General features: G+C 46.2%; 1 protein-coding gene across 1 annotated transcript; it reads right to left on the bottom strand.

Moving 5' to 3' along the window:
* Positions 1 to 6633: 6633 nt before the first annotated feature.
* On the bottom strand, positions 6634 to 23876 carry FAH (fumarylacetoacetate hydrolase). Its single transcript, XM_052808469.1, has 14 exons — positions 23687 to 23876; positions 21095 to 21205; positions 20329 to 20450; positions 19148 to 19197; positions 17557 to 17647; positions 16924 to 17021; positions 16608 to 16660; positions 15100 to 15199; positions 14274 to 14404; positions 13433 to 13508; positions 12786 to 12832; positions 11695 to 11796; positions 10578 to 10695; positions 6634 to 6856 (listed from the first exon to the last, which is right to left on the bottom strand). The coding sequence occupies exons 1-14, from the start codon at positions 23765 to 23767 to the stop codon at positions 6777 to 6779; spliced, it is 1260 nt and encodes a 419-aa protein (XP_052664429.1). The 5' UTR covers positions 23768 to 23876; the 3' UTR covers positions 6634 to 6776.
* Positions 23877 to 24411: the final 535 nt, after the last annotated feature.

Raw genomic sequence — 24411 nt, 5'->3', positions numbered from 1 at the left:
GTGTTCCAGAAAACAGAGTGCGTGTATGAGAGATGAAGGCAGTGACTTTTCAAGACAGCCCCAAATCAAACTTCCATGTAGCAAGACTGGTGCTGGTCCCCTGTGCTACCAGCAGCTTGCATGCAGTCCCCCACTAATGCTCAGTGATAACAGAGCCTACAAAGCCTTGAGCTTCTCCACCCCAAGAGACCCAAGGACAGCAGTGACACCAGGACCTGCATGTGGACAGAGCATTACTGTTGGGGCAAGGAGTCATCCCAAAGGAGCAGCCACCTTGCAGTTTTGCATCTTTGAGGTCAACATGGCAATGCATGGAGTGACACCCATGCACCAGCTCCCCTGCTTCGCACCCAGCTCAGTCCTGGTCCGTGGTGGTGCTGGATCTGCACCAGCCGTTGGCACAGCAGCACAGTTGCAATGGCTTCAGCTGAGCTGCCCATGGTGTGAAAATCCTGAGAAACACAGGCTGAAAATTTTAAATTCATCTTCTCCCCTTCCTTACCCTCTCTGTCTCTGACCTTGTCAACCCAGACTTGCCAGGCTTTAAACCAGTTGTCTTAGCTGTGTCGTGGTTTTACACCTCAGGTGATTTGATTTAAATAAAGGATATAAAATCCCCAATTTTAATCATGTCTTAATGCTGCAATGGGAATTCTTGATTTCAGTCAACATTCTTTTGCATTTGCACTTTTTAATTTTTTTGAAAACTGTTTTTGTTAAAAATAGTTGATGCCCTTTGGCCACTACTTCTTGCTAACCAGGAGGAAAGCGCTGCTCACACATACGTTTTTAAAGCAATACACAGGTTAAGATTCCTGGTTGCATTTATTCTCAGGGTTCAATTCAACCCACAATGGCATTAGGAAACATTGAATGATACACTTCTTAGTTACAAAGCTCCGTATTTTGTACTGGGACTTGGCCAGGCAGCTCCTGGAGGGAAATCAGAAATCAATCAAAAATATATTAAAATTGCATTAAGTGTGCTGAAGCTGTAAGGAAATATTTTATATTTGAGACTAATTGGATTTGTCAAGGAGCAGCCGTATTGCCTCTGCAGAAAAACGAAAGTGCCTGGTAAGGGCAAGCAGGCAGCAGAGCTGGGCACCCCACCAGCCCCCGAGGCAAAGCCCAGAGCCACCCCTGGAGCAGGGTGCTGGGACCAGGGCATCCATTGCTCTGCAGGGCAGTGGAGCTGCCCACTGCAGGTCCTGAGCCCTGAAGCACATCTGCCCTGGATCCAGTGCACAGCAAGGAGGGGGATGAGAAACCCTCCCTGCACTTGCAGCTCCCAATCAGTCCCTTAATATTCATTGACAACGGTGACAGTCCTACAGGCTGACCCAACAGGTGCTCAGCTGCCACCAGGGACTTCTGTCCCTGCAGCATTTCCCTTACACATCAACTGTGTCTACCCCAGCTCTGTTACAACTGCCAGTTAGATAATATGGAGCAAACAGAGAGAAAATTAGAAAGCACAGGTCTGTAATTAAAATTTCATGGAAAACCAAACACACGTGCCACAGAGAAAGCGTTGAGGTGAAGATGTTCTTGGGAACGAGGGGACACGAGGAGGAACAGCTCACAGCAGATTTGTATGAGGCAGCATGGTGCCAGTATTTCAGCATGTCCCTCACGTACTTCCAAAGCCTTCAATCAATTTTAAAATTCCAGAAATGATCTCTTTCTTTCTCACTAAGCAGCAACTCTGTGGACATCCTGAACAGAAGCAGCAATCAAGCCTGAGAAATGGCCTCCTGCCTTACTGCTTAAAGTCAAAACTGATGTGAATATCACCTACCAGCTCTGTCCCTCTTAACAAAGTCACTACCTTGACCCTGAATAGCTACTGAAAGAGGGTTTTACTTTGAGTTATTACTGCCTGCTTAATGAGGAATTATGAATATTGCTGACCCAAACGTTTTCATCAAAACCGATTTTTTTTTTCCATGAGATCGCATCCATTTCTAATTAGAATCTCTGCAGAAAACTATTTTTGGTGAAGAATGCCAGCATTTCACACAGAAAATCCATTGTTTCCTTTAAATTCTGAAATATGCTTTAGGGTTTTATTCCGTGCTTTTCTTTTGACACTTAATTATACCAACAGTGCTATTATAAATTATACCCAGCTTTTTCATTACACACCAACCAGATGATGCTTTGATCTATAAGAAAATGCATCTCAAACAGTATCAAACAGAGGCTGCCCTTAGTTTTCTTACTAGCAAAATAACAAAACCAGATGAAATATTATCAGGCAGTATGATTCATTGCATCTACGACCACCCCATGATAAGGCAGGACAACACAGAAGCACCTCCTGCATCCCTCCAAGACCTTTCATCCAACATCTCAGCATTACTTACACCCAGGATCGCTGCACTCCAGCACAGGTCGCTACTGGGAACCGCTGACCTCCGCTAAGTGTGAAACACCCAACCAGCAAGAAGGATGCTCCAGGCAAGCATAAGAGCTGTGGTTTCCGTTTAGGCACACATTTCCATTTCCTCTGGTCAGGAAAGCAGGGTCTCTCTTCCCACACAACATTGCATGACTCCGAATGAGGCCTCCCAGGTGGCTGACGCAGCAGAAAGGTTTTATTTTCCTCCAGGCTTCTGAAGATCCAAGGAGGAAATTCCTCTCCTACACCCAGGTCACAAACCTGGTGCTATGACAGGGCAGAGGAAAAGGAGGTCTGGGTTTGATTTTTTTCTTTCTTTTCATTTTTGTTGGAAGCCAGGTTATAAGCAAACTAAGGAAAACAGATTTAAATCAAATTAAAATTAATGACCTCCAGAAGCAGAGGGAGTCATGCTCGAACCCAATTGCAGCAAAAACTTCCAGAAGCGGAGGGAAAATTCTTTGTAGAGAGGGTTAGCCCCATTGAAATGGCACTTCAAAAGTAAACTTTTCTAAGCACCAGGTCTGCATACTGAACTGAGAGCACCCAAACCAAAGTACCCTCCTGCTCAAAGAACCTCATATTTTCATTCCTATTCAGCTTCACCCCTGTTCCTGTATTCACCTCCCCCCCCCTCCCCCTCCCTCCCCCCCCCAAACCAGAAGAAAGCTTCATGACCTTCAATTTAAAGGCCAAGGGTGCAAGTGGTCACAGCTGCTCCAGTGGAACTGGAGCAAGTGGGAGGTGCCCAGAACACCTGGGTGTTTCCCAAAATTGCATTGGAGGCTGCTGCCTCCATAGGCAATGGGTGCTACTGTGGCTGTAGTGCTGCTAGTCCTAGGCAAAAGCAATGCTATTTTAAGGACAGCACTGCACATTGCAGTATAAATATACCCTTCGTTTGCCCCTTGACTCAGGGTACCCTGGCAAGGATGAAAATCAGCAGTGCTGGTGGCTCCTGGCTCGCTGTGTTGGGCGAGGGCAGCCCAGCTATGGGTCCCCGTTCTCCCCAGTGCCCACCCAAATGAAGCCCGCTACCTTCTCCTGGGGGTGAAAAGAAAGTGGCCTTGGGCATAAAAAAAAGTTTCTCTCCTTTTTTAGCATCTCTTGGCTTTTTGGCCCCCATCCATGCAGCAGACAGCAGACGTCTCTGAGCTCTGTCCTGAGCAAGGTTTTGGACTTTCTCCAGCTCACCTCTGAAACCTGCTCTCAGAGCTGTATTTGAGCTCCTTTCCAGAAAATCTCCACCTTCTGGGAACCTGGGACTTCTCCAGATGTCCTCAGGCTAGAGAAGCTCAGCTCTGTCACCTTGGGGTCACAGGGAGGACCTTACCACATCCCACCCATCCCCAGCATGGTGCAGGGGTGCTTGGCCAGACACTGGGGGTTGTGAACCCAGAATGGAAAGCGTGGCCACAGCAGATGCAAAGCCACCCTCCTCCTTCAGGGCCAGGGCTGCAGGTGGCAGCCTGGCTCTGGGTCAGGAGCCAGCTTGGGGGGATTTGTGGCTGGGTGCCTCCATCCTGCCAGGGTTTGGTTTGCAGCAGGACTCAGCACCACTGACCTTCCTACCTGTCCAAGCAAGGAGCCCAGTTTCCACTTGCTGGCAGCAATTGCAGCATCAGGTTGGCTCTTTGGGAGAGGAACGTGTTGCCCGTGTACAGGACTTGCCTTTACCTTGCATAAAGCTAGGGAAGAGCACTACGGATTTAACAGTTTCTACAAGTGTTCTGGTTTCAGCTGGGATAGAGTTAATTTTCCTTCTAGTAGCTGGTATGGTGTTATGTTTGGAGTTCACTGTGAGAAGAATGTTGATAACACACTGATGTTTGCAGTTGTTGCCAAGTAATGGAACTAACTGGGCACCAGTTGGCAGGTGGTGAGCAATTGCATTGTGCATCACTTCTTTTGTATATTCCAATCCTTTTATTATTACTGTCATTTTAATATTGTTGTTGTTATCATTATTAGTTTCTTCCTTTCTATTCTACTAAACTGTTCTTATCTCAACCCATGATTTTTACCTTTTTTTTCCCCCAATTCTCTCCCCCATCCCACTGGGTGGGTGGGGGAGGGAGTGAGCGGCTGCGTGGTGCTCAGTTACTGGCTGGGGTTAAACCACGACACTAAGTATTCCTGCACCCAGAAAGCATTGACACCACTGTCCTTCCTGGCTGCAAAACATCTTGCATCAAGGTCAAAACCCATGTCTAATGACATATTGCCCCGACATCAGGTCTTGTCTCTCTGTGGCTGCACCCCTCTCCTCAGACATTGCATTTCCAACACATCAGATACGGCAAGGTGCAACATGGATGTTGCTTCTGTGGAGAAATTTCTCCACTGGACAAATGCTTTCTGTGTCCTCCTGCTGCTGCCAGGAGTAAAGCCAGGCGGAGGAACCGCACAAGTTATTTCTAAATCCAAGAGGGAAGGTGTCAACTTGTGGTTCTCCTTTGAGGTCAAAAGAGAGCACAAAGCATCCTATAAATTGACAACCGAGTCAGAGTACATTGAATAAATATCGGCCTATCAGTTCAGCTCCGAGTTTCCACAAAAGCCTGAAGGGGAAATAGGTTTTCTTTGATAAACAACAACGAGCCACCGTTTTCCTGGCCAGGTCATCCCTCCTGGTGATAGTGGACTGTCTTAGGCTAAAAATTTAAGTTGATTTGGGGATGATCCTTCAAGTATAATTCTTTAAAGGGACTATTATTATTGCGCACTGGAAGAGAGCCCATTTCAGTGAACATGCCCCGTTAGCGGTGATTTATCTGCACTGCCACATTTTGTCATTAATCTTCATTTCAAATTCATTTTTCTCCCCTGCGTGGCCAAGAGGTTCACATTCCTGATCAGCACTGGATGCTCCCCAGGATGACATCAAGTACCCACACGGCCCGCACTAGCAAAACTACCCGGCAGACTTCAGGAGGAGCAACGGGGCAGCCACAGGAAAGCAGCAGCCTATGCTCATCCTGCTGTCGCTGCACGAAGCCGGCAGCCTCATCAGGCTCTTCACTTTGAGGACCAAGCAAATATTTAACGAGTTCCCCTTGCACTGTACCAGAGTTCATTATCTGGTCTCCTGAGCTCCTTCAGTCAGTAATATCCTCTAATTGATGTGATTTGGCACTTGGCCATAGAGTTAAATTGATTTGTAGGCCAGCGGGAGACGGCAGATGCCCTTTACACTTGAGAAAAGTGGCATGTGGCTTTGTTTACTGCCTGCTGCAAGGGGATGCCATGGCAAGAGATGCCTTTTAGGAGTGCAGGAAGGGGGTCTGCCTCCTCGGTGTCCTCTTAACTGCAGCCCCTGTTAGGTGACAAGGTGTGACTGCCACCAGCGTGTGCCTGGGGACCACTCCAGCCACAAAGATCACCCTCCCTCCTTGACCCCAGGGAGGATGGTGCACAGGGCGAGAGAAATGGGGAATTCCCTTCCGTAAAACCAGGGCACGAGGTATCTCCATGCTCTCTTTTGAGGGGTGCCCCAACACAGGCTCCCGTCTCCGGGCTGGCATCAATTTTTGTTCTGGGGCATGGAGAGTTGCCTCTGCTTGTGTAAGGGCAGGAGGAGCAGGGACAACCCGCCTGCTCCTGGGGCAAGGGGAGGGCGGCAGCTGTAGGCTGCAGCCCGCTGGGGTTTACTTCCAGGTGCTGCAGCGTAAGGGTTGAAATTCAAAGCCTGCACAGGTTTTCTTTCTAAGATGCAGGAGTTCAGCGCTGAGCCTTCTTGGTCATCAGTAGTTGTTTGGTGGTGGGTTGGGTTTTTTTTGTACAGTACAATTTCTGGTTTTGCTATTTTAAAAGGTTGTTAGTTTGTCTAATACTTTTTTGGTCTGCTTTCCTGTTGCTTTCAGTTGTATTGATTATCACATTTGCACGTTGCTTTGTTACAAATTAGTTTAGGGCATATTCATGTAACTCTCTTTTATTGAGGATGGTCTACAAGTTTTCAGCATCCATATGCAACTCGCCTTCAGGATTCTACCTCCAGTATATTAACACTGTGAAAAAAAGAAGTCAGCATGCAATCTCGGCTGTTACCATCAACTAGCACTCTGAATATTTAAGTTTACTTGAAAGCTTTTTTTTATAATTATGAAAAAAATATTAATATAAGAGAAGACTTAAGAATCTCACTTTCCATTTCAATCGTCTTATTCTTATTATGAGAATTTTAAGCTAGCACTGAAATCCTTTTCTTATTGCACCAGAGAGACACATTCATCTTTAAGATATTTATTGATAATTAAAAAGAATAAGATTCCAATCACTCATATAAAAATAATAAATCTGAATAAAGCAGCCTGACTGTTAGAGGTGGGGGGAGAGACCCTCCTCCTCATATGTCACCTTACTCCAGTCATCATGGATCCGACAGGGCTGGAAGGATTTTTCCCGAGCACTGGCCGAATCCCACACGGAAGCCGTTGCCCTGGCAGTAACCTAGGGCCAGAAAACAACAGACAGCTTGTTTTGTAAGGACAGCAGGATTTTACCAGGAATAAAAGTGAATAAAGGCATAAAGAGACTAAAAAACAAGTGGAAACATTTCAGAAATGCAATGAGAGGTAAAAAAAAGAACACCTGGAAGAGTTCAAGTAGCCCAGGAATATATATAAAAAAAAGCAGCACAAAATGTTAAACACAGCAATAAGCAAGTTCAGTGAATTGATCAAAGAGCAAACAAGATGTGCAATATTTCTGTTTTCAAACCTAACCTGCAGCATCATCAATCTAACTGACAAGCTGATTCGCTGCCTTGCCCAGCCTTGCAACTAATAAAGTAAATCTGGATTCTCTTTCTGCAGCATTAGGACTGCTCTTGGGACATTGGGATGCTTATAGCCAGAAACATGATCATTAAACTCCCTCAAACAGCAGGACCTACCCTTGCAGAATCTGTTTTGCTCGCTAAAATCTAGTTTAGTTTCATGAGAAACTCAGCATCTGACTCAAAATATTCATTTATCCTCTATTATATAAACAGGCACTGAAGGTCTGCTGACTGCTGCTGAAGTTACCGGCCTGTGACAACATCTCTAACTACAAGACAATTCAATCTCTCCCTAATCCTGCATGATGGGAGAGATGACATTAGGACAGAGATGCCGCAGAGCCTCTTGTTGCCACGGGCCAGCAGAGCTGCTCCAGAAACAGCATCCGTTAGCAAAGCTGCAGATGAAGGAGGGGAGGGGACACAGCCAGGGGCTTCTGGCCCATCTGGGAAGACTATTCTGGGAAGAAACAGCTGAGGAGACCTACTGTAGCTCTCTGCTACAACAGCTGATCAAAGGAAGGACACAAGTGGCATATGCTGTGTTCTAAGGACTGATTTCATAGTTAGAGATGGATTTTCCTAAAATAATGGAATACATCATCTTCCATGCATGTGATAAAAGCCATCTGCCTTCGAGAAGCCAAAAGGGAGCTGAACAGAACAGACCTTAACCCTAATTCCCACCCTTAGCACGGATCAGTGGAAACCTCTTCCGAGGAAGGAGAGGATGGGTGGGCTCAGGCTGCAGGGCAGCCAAAGTTATTGCAGCAATGAGGACAGACCCTGCCAGCTCTAACTCACAGTGCAGCCAGGCTGAAATAAAGTTTTTCCAAGGACAGCAGTGTCTGTAAGTAGCAGCCTGCCCAGAGACACCATCCCAGTATCTGCTGGGTAATCCTCATTCGTAAGCAATACTTGAGTAAGACGCTTGCTTTAAGGCTCAGCTCAGGTTCCATTTGTCTCATTAGGTTTCATTGCCAGCTTTCCTTTAAGCGCCGGCTTATTATTTCGGTCTAGTTTAGTTACCCCCAGTGTCAACTATGATTTAGAGCAGTACCAAGGAGCAGCACATTTAACAAAGCAAGCTCTGTGCTGCCAGCAGCATTGGCCTGAGCAGAGTGCCAAGGAGCTACAGAGAGATTTTTGCAGCCGGCTGCAGCACACTGTCAGCAAGCCCTTCCCTTGCAATACTCCCTCCCCGAGACGCACTTCTTGGGAAAAATATATTTCTCTCATTTTATTTGTTAGGGCTCTGAAATAGCTCCCACAAGGGGAGGGAGAACACAGAGTTGAAATAGGAGACTAGAAATTATGGGTTAGGCACTTGGCAAGAGCTAATCGCACTGCCTCGGGAGAGGAGGCAATACCACTAGCCCTGCCTCCAGGGTGCCCTAAGGCACTGGACCTGCCATACATCACTAAATAGGAGCAGATCCCAAACTGCCCCAGCAGACAGGCCCAGCAGCACCTGGCTCTCACGAATGGCACGATGCCCTAATCACTACAATCACAGACTGTCGCTGATGTAAAATAGCATGGCAGACCGATTAACACGAGACTGTCCCACTGGGGCAACGACGCCTTCATCCAGGTTAACAACAATGCCATCGTGCCATCTTTAAAGATTAAAACATTCAGGATTTAAAGTATTTATTTAAGTAACAGAGCTTGTTCTGGGCATGAAGAACAACATGGGTCACGGTCTAGTCCCGTTTGATCCTCAGCTGGCCACCTTGTGCCAGCAGCTCCCAAACTGCTAGGTGCTCATTGCCAATAAGGATGTCAACATGTGACTACAAAGGGACATTCACAATACCTAACTGTACCCTAATTTAGGGCTCCTGGCATAGTTACTGGAGTGAGATCGGCAACTCTGGAGGGCAATGTGGTACTCTTAATAGCTCGAGGAGTGTCTCTCTGCACTGAATGTCTAGGGAGCCTATGGAGAGTAGTGTCAGATGCCTACACATTGCAGTATTAGTAGTCAGTGGGTTGTTGGGAGGCTGAAGGATGTCAGAGGTATTGGGCACTCCTCAGTTTCATCCCCTACAGCTCTCTCCAGTACAATTCCATCTCCAACTGTCTCAGCATCTTCCTCTGCAAAACTGGCAGCACCTCATAGAAACATGATTTTCAAAGCTATTGTGTAGTCTGCCAGACAGGAGGCACTGGGGCTCTGGCTGCAGCACTACCAAAACCACTTATAGAGCCATCACTGGGAGACTGGAATACATGCATATGTATTTTTTTTTCATCACACAAAAGTTCTTGGTTTTTGTTAAAAAGTTTTCTGAAAAAATGAGAAATTTAAGACTGTTTTGGCAAAAATCCTGAAAGCCCTAGTTGGATTAAGCAGGCACAGGTATGTGAACGCATACTAGCATCACACCGTAATGTCCTTCAGGTTGCTACATAGGCATTAGTCACTCACATTTTCTCTGCCCTAAGTCACAATTGCAAGTATTTTCTCATCGCTTGAGCTGTTTTGTTCTCTGTGCAGACTATCTCTGATCACATCAGCATGATGGAGCTGCTCAGAGCCAGGTGTGGCACTGGCTGGGTCTCATGTGATGATGCACAACATGCCACGAGATATTCTCTAAAAATTCAGTAGGCAACATAGCAAAGACATATACAGGCTTGAATCAAAAGTTTCTCATGGCTGTTCTTGCCAAATATTTGCCACGTCAAAGCCATAAAGGAGTTGACAAGATGAGAGGAAAGGAAAAAATAGATTTGTTTTGCACTAGTCTTTGGATTAAAAGAAGTAGGAGTGGGATTTAGATCACAAAACACCACGGTAGGTTTTAAGTCATAAAATCCTTGGTTTATCAAGATGAAAATTAAAACCATGGCCCAGCATGAAACAGCTCTCAAGCACAGCCCTTTTCAGAGGGGAGCTGGTCAGCTGTTCTAGCAGGCTTCATGCTGTTTCCCACATATTTGATTTGCAACACACTTCATTGAATATGCATTTGTTACAAATGAAATATTATTTGCAAAATAACTTTTTTCAGCATTTGCCAAGCTCTGCTCTACGTGCAAACTTGGACCGTGGTGGCAACAATACATCAACTGCTTCTAGTCCCAGGATATTTTTGCCAATAAAGGCAAACCTACCTCCATCATCCCCTTAGCACTCCCACACAGGCATAGCAAGATCATTAAGTACTTAGCAAAGCAAATAATCTAATCCAGAAAGCATTTATTGCAGGGAAATTTCTATCCACCTGCTTTTGCCTCCTGACGGGTAGGATGGAAACGACTGTGCTTGCATGCCAGGTATGTGCAGAATAGCCCATCTCCCCACCAGGCTCTTACACTACTAGGATCAATCTATGGAAACATGTCCTCGGTGCAGTGTAAGAGCAGTTGTTCGTCCATTACCTGTCAAAATGATTTCATCTCCGTCCTGCAGGAATTTACGAGACTGTCCACTGCCAAGAGGGATTTCTTTTGTTCCGTTCCAGGACAGCTCCAGCATGGAGCCGAAGCTCTCCGGCTCCTGCAGCAAGAGTTCATAAACAAATAAACAACTTTTTAGTATCTGTCCTGCTGTTCAGCTACTTGCTGCTGGAAGTAGACACACAAGTACATTAGCTCTGTAGAACAGAGATTTGCTGTTGATTTAATTCATTGATGCATTGGTTTGTTTTCCTGCCTTTGCATTTTAATCGCTTGCTGGCTATAAGCAGTCATGCTTACAGCTGTTATCATCTGGTGTGTTTAACATAGTGCTAAATCCTGTAAAAGTAGTTTGGGTCTGCTACAGCAAGAATGGAAACAAATCAAGGGCACTTCTACGAATCCAGTGCTTTTACGTAGTCACGTTTCAGATTTTTATTTACATTTTATTCTTCAGGAGAGCAAAACTGGCAAATGTTTATAAGTCTTTAATGTGAATCTGCAGTACAATAGTTTGAAGGAAGCAAAAGGCACTTCAGAAATGCTCAGAATGGAAGTATAGGTATCCCAACTTGGAAACATCTAACCTGAGGCTGTCTTTCAGAGAGCATGAACAGGATTTACAGGTAATGTTTCAGAAAGTGCAAGTTACCCATATATTGCAACAGCTGTCCATATGGCAGTTCAAGGGGAATAATAGCTTGTGAAACTAGCTCCAAATATGCAGTATTAGAGAAACTGAAAGTTATACCCATGCACATTTTACATTCTTTTCAGAAATTGAAATGCTGCGTTTCACAGAGCGTAAATGGACCATGTGGATGCTTGTGGACAGAAATTAATTTGCATCTGTAGTAAAATAGTTCTTAGGGAAAGGAGTACAGGAGAGATTCAAAACCAAAACCCAATAACAACAAAACCCCCACCACTTCTCAATGTGATTTGGGGGCTACCAAAGCATCAGCCCAAAGTGCCTAGGAAAGAACTGCAGATATTTTCATGGCTGCTGAAATCAAACAGGGCTTAGACCCAAAGCCCTGCTTAGCTGGTTTTTGATTGCTGACCAGTTCCCAGTGACTGTCATTATTTAAACACTTACAGGTCCACTGATTGTGCCGGAGGCCAGGAGGTCTCCAGGTCTGAGGTTGCACCCATTGATTGAATGATGAGCCAGCTGCTGTTTCATGGTCCAGTACATGTGCTGGAGGAAGGAGGAAGAGGATGTTAAAGCAATGAAGGACAAACCTCTCTGGTGTGCCATTAGGCTATGCAGAACGTATTGCATTCTTGGGATGATGCTGGTAAGACTGTCCCTAAAGAAAAGTTTCCTTATTTAATCAGGAACCTTCAGCAGCCTAAAAGCAACCTCCACAGTTACTTAGTGCTGCATTCTCAGTAGTTACTGTGGCCTGGCTGATTGCTTTCTAAATGACGACTAGGAGCTGCTATGTGCATATAAAACATGTACTTTAACATGCAATTTAGTCCCCTAAAATTTCTATTCTTCCAGCTGGATGTCATTTCTCCTCTTCTTCCTCTTTAAGGCCAGCACTGCTGACCCAGGATCCATGATTAAGTCCAGTATTTTAATGGCTTTATAGAAAAATCTCCTTATTACTGATTTGCTGACTACTGATTTACTGATTGAGGTAATTACTATGCAAAGAACCGACAGTGAATATAAAATTGATTGAGAAATCCTGCAGCTGGGACATATACCTCCTGGTTTCAATCAGCCTGTAGAGGCAGAGCCACCATGCTGCCCGCAGAGGGGCCGGGGCAGACGCGGGCTCAGAGCGGTGTTGCAGCAGCAAGTCTGCATCTAAATTACCAGCCGTGACTGCGAAGCTGTATTGCACCTCAGCAGGGCAAGAGGCAATTCCCTTTGCCTGCGAGTCCTGCGCTCTCACCGCTCCCTGCTAAATGAGCGCACAACTTATGGCGCGCTGAGCACCCTAAACCGAGCAGCAGAAAGAGCTGCCCCCTTCTTCAGTGCTCGAGCATTCAGGTGTTTCCCTCTCAGCAAGGGTGAACCATCACCACCCTCCACTCTTTTCCCTCTGTCCCCTACGCACACACGCACCAGGTTTGATCTTCAGCTAATGCAAAAATCGGTGTTTGAAATTGCCCAAGGCTGGAGCTGATGGCATCAGCAGGATTTCAAACAAGTAAAAGATACTGCAGTCTTACCTTGAAATTGGATCTGCATATAGTAGTTGGCGTGTTCATTCCTTCTCCTGCAGAAAATAAATAGTAAGAAACAGGGAAGAAATTTGTTTGTGTTGGATGAAAGATGTTGGAGTCTTTTGATTTTACAGATGGATAGAGACTTCTTTTATCATTGTAATCCCTAGCAAGAAACAAGAAATAACATTTTCCATTGATACGAAGGCCAGCATTTCATAGAAAACAAGCGTGTGGATGGCGCCAGGGTAGCATCAAGCTGCCCATTTCCTACTTTCTGCTCTACTAGAGGAGCAACACCTGGACCTACCGGTCAGCAGGGCCATGAGCTGGGGGTCTGAGCTGGGTTAACATCTGAATCCCACATACGTCTGCTCTTTCCATGCCCTGCTTAACCCTGCCCATGCAGGCAGAGCCCACAGGGACCCTCCTCACCATAAGCTCATCATCTGGGAGTCGTTCCCTCCTTGACAAGTTGCTGCACGGCCAATGGGGACCATGAAGAGCTTTGCCTCTTTCTCTGACAGAGGCAATCTGGGCAAAGATGGAAAAGGAGGACTGCAGAGCCAAGAGCAAATTGTCTGAAATACGTGGTGGTTCTGCATTCCTTAATTGGCCATTTCAGCTTTATAACCCACTCAGCATTGCTGTACCTTTAATAGCAACAAAGAGCTTGATGTCGAAAGTGAAGGGTTCTTTATCCTGAAGGTAGGGCAGTGGCATGGGATCCTAAAAGCATATAAAAGGCATCACAATCTAAACAAACAGAAAGGAAAAATTCTACAAGCCGTCCAGTAACTTTTTGTTTAACCAGCCTGTGCTGCACACCCCATTTACTTCACTGTTGTTACTGCTCAGATTATTGCTTTGCTTGCTCTCATGCACACACTTTCAAAGATCTTTCCGAATAGATGTGATACCCATATAATCTGATTCAGTTTTCTGCATGTGGGCACCATCATCACGGCACGGATGTTAATCCAAAACAAATACAGTGCTAGCATTCCTTTGCTCTGTGCCTGCACAGAGAAGAAGGTGAGTTCTCTGCAAGACTCTTTATTATCTTTTTCAATTTTAACTAAACCCCTACATAATGCAGACAACTGGAAATACTTGAACAAAGTGTTTTGGCTTGAGTCCACTCTCTCTCCACTGCTTGCTGGATGCTAAGTGCTACCCAACGCTAACAAGAAGCTCTCTGATCAGTTTATTTTCCAGGTGTTTTAAAGGAGATGATTCTTCTGCCCTGCTCAAGCAAGCAGGATGACAGCTCAGGGCACCATGTGCCAGCACCAGTGACAATCAATGAGCGTTTGATCTCAGAGGGCCCAGGGTGCCTTCACATGTTTGGAAGCAGGATCACGCTTGTAAACTCTATGAAGAAAGCACTTGGCGTTGGTACAGCTCAGTGATTTCTACTGATGGGACCTACCAGTTCTGCTGAGATTTTTCTAGCACTGCTTTTCCTTTATTTCAGCCCTTTCTCTTGCTAACCTGGACAGGGTTTGGCAACACAAATGGCATGAGAGCTTCCATGGTAACAACCCAAGGAGAGATGGTTGTGCCAAAGCTCTTGCTCAGGAATGGACCCAGAGGAACATATTCCCATTTCTGGATGTCGCGGGCTAGGAAGAGAAAATTCAAAGCAATGCTGTTAAACATATCCTGGGAGTTGCGCAGCCATCACACCTGTGAAAGAGTAACACGGATTGGAAATGTTATCACCACCCTTTTCTAGCCATTGTGCCCAAATCCTGATTTAAATCCATCCTTTTCAGACCCTCAGACCAATTTTCTTAGACCAGCTAGATTAGGAAGAAGTCAGCAATAATTAAAACAAGTCAGGCCATCCCCATATAACCAGTATTTTTATCCCCAGTTTAGTTAATGCTTTTACACCCAGCTAATGGTCCATGCCAGTCATAGGGCCAGTTTCAACTAGTTAAATCTATGCAGAGACTGAGGGATTTGTGATTGCCAAATTCTTTTCCTACTCCTGCCATTGAAATCAATCCTCTGTTGGAATCACCATCCTTAGGGCTGCTCCATCCCTGCCCAGAAGAAACTAGACTGATATTAGCTCTTTCATAAATAAATAAATCTTCATTAGGCAGCAATTTCTGGTTCTACCGATTGATTGAAGATGGATTGAGATAGAGCCTGAGAAATGCAGACAGCATTTCATTTTCATCCCTTTCAACTGTACTCAGTGGTTTCAATGATCACTATTCTACTATTAAAATGTATAATTTCTCCCTAGCTAAGGTTTCCCGTGACACTGTAACCCCCTCTCCAGGCAGACTCCCGCAGCACCGGTTACCGCTCCAGTCATTCATAAGGACCATCCCAAAGATGTGTTCCTGGGCTCTGCTGATAGGAATTGGCTCCCCATACCTGTTTCCAGGACCTACAAAGAACGCCTGAAATTGAAAAGCAAAATGTTGGTTAAGGAAGTTTTTGAAGCTAAAAATCTTTACTGCACAGAGGGTTACACGCACAAGCAACAGAGGCTGGACAGGATGGGATTTTGCATCATTTCCCGTACACAATTAGACAAAACCTGTGACCTACTCCCTCTTTCTTCCCCTCCATGAAGCTGGCAGGCTTGAAATACCTAAGAGCACTGGGTTGCTAAGAGACAGTCATTAAACAAGGGCATGATGTCAAAACGCAGGAGCAAAAATGGTCCCTCCTAATTACAATCCGGATGCAGAACAGGATTGCCCACTGAAGTGACTCTGCTGCAGACAGTGAACAGGAGAGAGTTTAGAGTCATCCAAGGGGATGCCGAATGCAGCTGGAGCCTGTCATGACAGTGGGGAAGAGGAGGCAGGTAGACAAATGTGCCCACTAAGTAAAACAGGTCATGAACTGCGTGCCTGCGCTTGCTCCCTTAGAAAATGTACAGCCTGAGCGCGTAGCAGAGAATTCTACAGGGAATCTCAGTTGTCACTTTCTGCCAACAATATGGAAGGTTTTTCTTCCAAAGCCTTCATCAGTCTAAATCTGCTCTCACAGCAGCCAGCGGTAAAACTCAGGCTGCAAAGCAGAGGTATAACAGCACTTTGTGTACCCCACTTTATGGGACTGCCTCCCACTTCATAGCATTGATCTGCAAAGCATACAGCATTAAAGGCTTTCAGTGCATTTTTAGTACCATTGCCCTTAATATTAGACTTCTTCCACTTTTTTTTTTTAAGGGGAGAGGTGGGGAATATATTGTATAAAAATTATATGTCATATAAATCATAATGAACAATCCTATAAAACTCTCCCTTCTGGACCACACTAAGCCACAAGAAGGTGCAGCTTACAGGGATGTTTTGTTACAACACCCACAGCACAGGTTTCATCTTTCTAGCCAGAAGAATAAGGAGTTTGAATTGCACTCCCAAGAACATTTCCTCTGCTCTAGACTCAAGGCGCAGACAGCCTGTACTTCCAAAATCCCCAGCATCCATTAAAAGACCCTGGCTGCAGTGCAGAGGTAACTGCTAACCAGATAACAGGCTGTCGTGTCTGATAAAAAGAATTGTGCCTGCCTGCTTCCAGACAGCTGCACTAGTGCTCAGGCTTGGCCAGATGAGCTGTTTCCAGCCTGAAAGTTATATTAGCCAACCACTCAATGAGCTAATGCACCCTGCAACTTGTCGGAAGGGAAGGTTTCCCCCCTAGAAATCTTTATTGCCTGCTGCACAGGCTGCTCAGAGGGAAACACAGGAACGGACCTTATGAGACATTCATTTTAGGAGAAGCTAAACCTACCTTTTCTTCCCTGTTTCTATTTTAATGTTTTTCAAGTGGTAAGGAAAAAAAGCCCTATCTTACCATTTCTAACTCAATATCCAGACGCTTACAAGCACCAAACACTGGAGGTTTATCTGTGGGTAGAAGAAAGAGTATTTTACGACAGGGAGGCAGGTAGAGAAATAAAAGTAACAGCCAGAAGAAACAGAGCAGCTGATGCTGCCTGGCTTGCAAACACAAGATGGACTTAACTCAGGACTTTCTCTTGCCCTGACCCCAAGCTGGGCTTTAGACAAGGCATCCCAGACCCTTCCTCTCCACTATTCCATGATGTGGAAGAAAAATTAAAAAAAAAAAAAAAAAAAGCCGCCACATTAAAAGCCTACCATGGACTCACCATTGTCAGGTCTCATTTGCCCCACAGGTCTCCGGACTGGTGTCCCCGACACCACAATGGACGATGCCCGGCCATGATAACCAACAGGTAAGTGCAGCCTTGTGAAAGAGCATCACAGAGTGTGGGTTAGCCACGTAATCATCACCATCCAGAGCAGCTTTTCAGGGTAGAAGCACCACGGGGGTGCAAGGTATGAGGAGAGTGCTCCGCATAGATGGGCACGGACATTTGCACCTTACTTGCTCTGAGATAAAGACATGAACAAACTATAATCCAAAGCCATGTGGCTGTGTTAATGCACTTCTGTGCCACTGCTCCACTTAATTCCTTGGAGCTTAAACCCTGCTTTCTTGTTATTCAGCAAAAGACAATTTCTTAGCTACATCTGCCTTTGAACCAGAGGGCTGCATTGTAATCAGTGCGGCTGCTGCAAGAAATGCAGTGCAGATTCGGCTAAGGCTGGGAAAAGTGGTTTTCAGTTCTGTTATTGAACTCTTGACAGTACAGAGTCTCATCTGCTATGAACTGAAATCAGTATTTTGCTGAAAGACTCCTCAGATCTTTAAAAAATTATATATGTACAGATAAGCATGCAAAATAATGCTGCACCAGAGAAAAACCTGAACTACCCACCAGTTAGGCATCAAAGCGTTCTCCTTCCCCCTGAACATGATGCCAACATTTGTGGCATGTTGGCGTGAAGAATAGAAGTCAGTGTAATCTCCTGCAAAGAAAGAAGCCCACAAAACAGTGATCAATGGTAGGAAAGTCCCTCATATGCTGGGGCTAAAGCACAGAGTATGCTGCTGGCAATGAAAAGAGCAGAAAATGAGACGGTGAGAGCGCTAAGCAGAGGCATGCAGCAACATTTAATATTATTAGCATAGGGATGTAATTAATAGCATAAAGGTGGTGCTTAGCAGTTAACCTGTAAATTTTGCATACAAAACCGGCCTTTTTTTGGAAGCCTCCAGCAGAGAAGAGGGGGAAAAAGCACAAGGACATAAAGCATCAGGCAGCCAGCTTTCCAGAGGCAAGCCAAATCCCCCTGCTCTTTTTGTCTTGCCAGTGGTACCCAGGTGGAGAGAATCGGCTCATACTCAGGACATCTGCTGCCCTCTGCTGCCAACCCTGGCAAACAGCTCCCCACCTTTCAGATTAAAGAGAAATCAGGTTTAGGGGAAAAAACTCAACTTGGGAGGGGGCATTTACACTACATTAAGTTGTTTTGCAAGTTCAGCAAGTTATCTTGCAGCCCCAGCAGAGGAGACAGCCAGTGTTTGCTCTCAGGACAAGCACGAATCATGCACAGGAGAGGGCTGAACGTAAGTGTAGTGGAAACCTAAATAACTTGTAGCTGCGTGATACAGCCAATGTCATGCTACCAGGGCAGTGCTCTCATTCACAGCACTCACAAGTGCTAGGAGCCAGCAATTTTTTGACTAGACATATTCAGCCTGAAACTATTTTCAGGAAGGTGTCACATCTATGGAAACTCCTTACGGTTCCTTTGGGCTAGGCTAGTCCCAAGCCAGGGCTGCGCCCCATGAGAGCCAAAAGTCCAGCAGGAGCAGGGCTTGGCTGGGAAATGGGCAAGTTCACATCCCTGCTCCCGTGAAGGTCATAACCCTCGAGTGATTTTTGATCAAGTTGGTTTGGGCCCTAATATAAATTTCTGTTAAAAACAGGAAAATATTTATATATCTCGTTGGATACACTAATTCCAAAGCAGTCCATGGCCTCATGGGAGTGGAGGTAAGATTTGGGATGCAGAGTAATAGCCCGGGAGCAGAGACTCATGCTTGTTTATGAGGCTATGCCGGAGTACTTGCCTTGCAAAACTTTGGAAGATCTAAATTATTTTCTGATAGCATATGGGGAATATGTTGGAAACTGAACAAGTGTTTCTTCCCTGGCCCTAGTCACAAAGGCCTCTGGTGACACCACTCTGATCACAAGAGTTAGGTAGCACCAGACAACCCTGATTTAGTGAAAATTGCATCCAGGAATTTTCTGGCTGCTATCGAGCTTCCGCAGGCTTTTATTCTTGTGCCACAGACAGCACCTACCTTTCATTATGTACAATAATCTACTTCTGGCTTCTGCAAAACCCATTCCCTGTCACAGCTTATGATCTGTCTGTCTGAGCAAGCTGGAAGAAAGCAGCTTCTCCAGGCAAGAGCAAAGGGCAGTGCTGAGCAGCCCTCAGCTGCGGCAGACTCACCAATGCTGGCTGGCAGGTGCATCGTCGCGGAAGCTTGAGGTACAAATGCTCTGAAATGAAAAATGACGACTTCAGCTCTCAGAAAACTTGCAGCTCCCGCCTGTAAGTGGTTTATACGCATGTAAGAGGCTGACTCTCTCTCCTAGCTCCTTCCTTAATTTATTTTGCAAAGCCTTGCAGCAAAAAAACCTCGCAGAAACCAAGCTGCTGTTGCTGGGATGGTTACGACCGAAAGGAGCATCCATCAGCGTGCAAGTGGGAAGGGAGGGATGCTTGAGGTGAGCCAGCTGGTTTCCCCAGAGGCACAGAGAAACACCCCATGCCCACGCACACAGCTGAGCAGGTTACCGCTGCCCCTGCTGTGTGGAAAGGATGATTTTACGGGACGCAGCTCTCAGGGTGCCCAATTTGAACCGCTGGGCCTGCTCAGGGAAGGTCCCTGTGTCAAGCAGCGGTTCAACCCCTCTCCCGCATGCGTGTGCCTAAATCACTCTGGCAAGACAGGGAGGAACAGCTCCTGCTTGCTGCCGGGCCAGGCGCTCGCAGCGTTTAAAGCATCAGTCCGGACAAACAAGAAGGTGTGTGATTGACGGGGGGACACATTTTCCGTCAGTGCGGCACAGAGCGGAGCACAGTCCTCCCCTCCCACTCCTACACCAGTGCGCTGCCCCGTATCTGAAGCCAATTTGCGACAACAGATTTGGTTTTAGCGAAGTCAGGCGGTTTCTGAGGAGCAATTGGATGGGTCTCCCCATGCCAGAAGATGCTCCAGGCAGGACAGGCAGGGCAGTGCTGGGGGAGGTGGGAGAGGTGGAGTGGAGACCCTTGCAGCCGCGTCTTCACCAAAGGCCGTGGCAGAGGGGATGGGGTCAGCGGGCCAGCCTGGCCCCACACCTGCCCCCCCGGGCAGCCCAGCTCAGCCCTCCACAGAGAGGCAGCAGCTCTGGGCACACCCCAGGGAAGATCTCGGTGTTCCCAGGTGGAGGGTGACACCCCGGATCTGCGGGCAGCTGAAGGATTAATCAGAGACTTAATTAAGAGAGGGAATATCTCAACACGCTCAAATCCCAGTTAATTCCCACGTAGGTGGCAGGGGCCCACGTCCAGACCTTCGATGTTGGTGCCAAGGAGTGATCCGGGTGACAGAGGGCACAGCTGAAAGGTCACCTCCGCGCCCTCACCTTCTCCGCAGCTCCGCGTTGTCCCTCAGGGCCGGCTCGCCGGCTGACAGCAGCTTCTGGAGAAAAGCCCTCGCCTCCGTCCACGCCGCCCGGCCCAGCCCCATGAAGGCATTCAGGGTAGGCTGACAGGCGACACAGAGAGGTGGGGTGGCAGATAAAAGACCGCGTTTTGCTTAACCTTCACAGGCATGGAAGATGTCCTGCACTTTCATCCCGCGGTCGAATGCCTGCGGGATGGGGTTATGCAGCGGTGGCTACCAGGTTGCCCATCCTCCCCGTTCATAACTGCCTGCACCCCCATCCTCCCACCCCAAGTCCTCTGAAGCAGGACCTGCTGCATGTTTGCGTCATGCCCGTCCTAACACGCTACTTGAGACCTTTGCGGCTTTGATATCGCAACTAGCTGTAACCGGAGGTCATTTGTACTTAACTTTACCCCTAACACAACCTGCCTGTCGTTAAAAACCCATCTGATTCCTTGCCATGAAGTGCTGAAAGCACAAGAGGGATTGAAGTAATGTTTAGGCTTTGTGTCAGACCCCTGCGTTGCCAAAGTCTGATGAAACTTTCAGCAAAAATGTTCTTCAGACCCCTGATGCTTCTGCTCTCCTTGCTATTGCAGGTGTGATGAGTTTCCCCTGTAAGCAGAGCCCACCTGATGACACATTTCCAGTTCATGTGCATTACCTCACCACAAGTTGTTAAAATCTCTTATGGAATATTTCTAAAATGTGCAGGGAAATTAGAACAACAGATTGATAAATACCTGGTCAAAGACATGCTGATGTTTGGCAAGAGCTGGTCCTTTGAACAGATGTTTAATGACGCTGAGATCCAAAATCTGGTCTCCAATCGCTACCCCGAGCCTGTGCCTAGGCTGCAAAGCAGTGAGAGGAGGAGGGGAAGAGAAGAAGAGTTTATGCTTGTACTCACAAATCCTCCAGACAGGTCATGGGGGAAGACAGTGACCACAGAGAGTTTAATCCATCAGGGACAAGGGTCTGATATCACAGCAACTGACCATTAAAAGCTAGTCGATGAGACTGGCTGCTGAAAAATGTTAAGACCTAGAGGCAGAGCATCATTGCAGACTCCCTGCAGACCTTGACGGGTGGGAGAGAGCCTTCTCCTCATCCCCATCTTTTTGAGGAAGGATAGGCCAACAAGCAGAGGTTTCTTTCCCTGCTCCCTTTCCCCCAGGTACTTGCCCACCCCTCATTAACGACAAGCATTGCAGAGTAAGTCCATACATCTGAAATACGCTGTGAAGCAGGAAAATGCTATTCCTCCTACAGGTGGGGAACTGAAGCATAGGCGTGCTATGGGCAAGATTGATCTCATCCCTCTGACCATGTAATTGGAGAGAGAAACGGGCATTTCTGCACCACAGTTCCTCCCCAGAAGACGAAGGGTGCTCTGGACTCCACTGATGATATCGGGAACACAGTGCATCTTGCTCAGCCACATCAGTTCTGTACCATGTTGAAATGAGGCTGCCTGCCCTACATAACCCATCCTCATGCCATGCAAGGAGCCCACGACTTGCATGCAAACCCTAGTTTAGATCCTTGCTACAGGAACAGCTTCCCACATGTACGGTAGATTGTGGCTGCAGTCGCCGGACAGATGCAACCTAAGGCACAAAGACCCTGTTCATCCACCGCAGCTCTCGCAGGGCCAGCACCAAGCGCGTGCGGAGCCGGCGGCGACGGCGGGGGAGCAGCACGGACGATCCCACTGCATCTCTGCTGCAGCTGTACGGGGGGGTTATAAAAATGCTGCAGCGTTCAAAGACAAATTTCCATTATTGGTGTCTTTAGGCAAATAAACTAGTTACAGTCGTTACGAAAACTAGCTTATCCAAAGGGAATAACCATCTATGAAAATCCACGCTATTAAACCTATTTTTTAACCTTTAATTTCTAAACAAGATTCCAGATGTGATAATAACAACTATTTATTCAGCAAACATTCCTGCAGAAAAAAACTAAAGGCCGTGTCAGGTTAATTTGTAACTGGGATAGTCAGTGATGACGTCAACTGCTTTAGCTTGAAATCATTAAAACATTGGGCTACTTTTAGAACATTATTTTCCTAAATAATTTCCACAAGTCCTTGCCTGTCCTTTCATAGGGTTTGAGTGAAGATGTTTTTGTCAGAGAACAGTTACTGGAGAAGGCAGAAAAATAATCCAAACTTGCTAGATAAAAACACACACATCTAGGAAGAGATTAAATGAACCATCTCGGTTTTATCTTTGGAAAATACCACATCAGAAAACACAATCTTCGGGTTTAAATTCTTTTTCTTTAAACCTGCATGGATAAGCCGAGACAGCAGAAACCAGGAGATAATCATGAAGTTTCCATGAACAATGATAAATAAATCCTCTACTTTTTCCTTCCGAGATGCGGCTCTTGGCTCGTTTCCCTTTCTCCAGGAGGACACAGCTCTGGGGCTCCGTCCCATCAGGCACTCAGAGGTGTGAGGTTCAGCCTAGCTGAGCTCAGTTCTCATGAAAATGGGAATTAGGAGCTACTTCCTTGGAAGAAAGGTTGAACCGTTGTTTCTTATGTGATTATAAAATATAAGGCCTGAAAATGGCTTAATCTGTAGCCTTGGGGCACAGCTTTAAACGTAACACACTTTTACATGTTTAATGCATCATTGCATAAATGTATGGCCAATAAAACACAACAGGTCAGCTGAAAAGACAGAAATGAAATGTATTTTGTGCCCTGGTTTAATGTTTTTGCAGCCACCAAACAAACTCACCAAGAACAGGCTCTTAACAGACGAGAAGACAACACTCGCTTGCAAATACGGTGTTTTCAATTCAGACTTCACTTTTCCCTTGTGTCAGTTCATGTTGTGCAAAAGGGACGGGACACTTCAGAATTAACAGTAGATTAAAATAAATATTTAATGGGGCTCCTTAAGGGTGACAGTGTGACTATACTAAGTCACAAAAAAATGAGGGATCGAGTTTAAAAAAAAAAGTCAGCGCGAACTGTGCTGTGCCTCTTTCGAGAGCGAAAGGATCAAACGCAGATTTAATGATTTCACAAAAACATTCAAAACCACACAAAAACTACTCTATGTATTAGCCAAAGTATTCCTCATAAGTATGAACACTTTTCATCTCTTTTGTGCAATTTTAAAGAAGCTGTCATCAAAATAACCACATTAAGAAAAAAGACAATGCAGCAGCTACAGTTTTGCTGTCGAGTCAGGAAGCCCTTGCAAGCGTCTCAGGCTGGGAAGTTTTCCTTTACCCCAGGTTGCCGGGAATTTCTGCTCTTATTCATAGCCTCGGAACAATTACAACACCCCAAGGACAAAGTTTGCTGTTACTCACCTCCTTCTTAGTGGAGAAAACCCCATAGGGGAGATTTTGGAGAGGAAAATCCGAGTCCTTGTCTACCTGGATGAAAGACATGTTAACACCAAGCAGTCCCTGCTTATGGACAAGAGCCCCCACTTCCTGGGCTGCAACGCGCCTTCCTAGAAGAAAATCCTCTCCAGATGTTGTAACCCAGAGCACAGAAGCACCAAATCCCACCCTCCATCCTCAGCCCCAAACCAATCGCTGATCCGTCTCCATCCCACCCCTCTGCCTGCGGTTAATTAGTGCCAGAGGTTTGTATGAGTCAGCAGCTGTTAACTGTTCCCAGCAAGGTAGGGACCAGTGCAGAAACAGCGTCTTCCTGCTCCACAAACCCTCACATGAAACTGAAACCTTCTTTTAACAGGTACATCGCTGCAGGGACAGCTCTAAGACCAGAGGTAACTCTGCTAATTTACGTTCTGAGGGGTCCCTTAACATGCCAGAGTGATGGTGAAATGATTATGCCCACACTAAGCAGTTCTTCCACCAGCAACCCTTAGGAAGTTGCACAACTCACACCTGAAACTGCAATTTGTGTGCTTTTCAGTTTGGTAATGCTGCACCTGAGTCCTTCCATTTTCTCCAGATGGTTCCAGCAGCTTAAAAACAGAGATACACATGCAACCAACTGTAAAGAGCAGGGAGGCTGGTCCTTCTGCTTGCAGGCCCAGCTTTCTCCTACCTGCAGGAGAAAA

This window comes from Harpia harpyja, chromosome 14 (genome assembly GCF_026419915.1).
Source record: "Harpia harpyja isolate bHarHar1 chromosome 14, bHarHar1 primary haplotype, whole genome shotgun sequence".
Lineage (NCBI taxonomy): Eukaryota > Metazoa > Chordata > Aves > Accipitriformes > Accipitridae > Harpia > Harpia harpyja.
The sequence above is the reverse complement of the archived record's forward strand: the minus strand, read 5'-3'. Positions and strand labels throughout refer to the sequence as shown.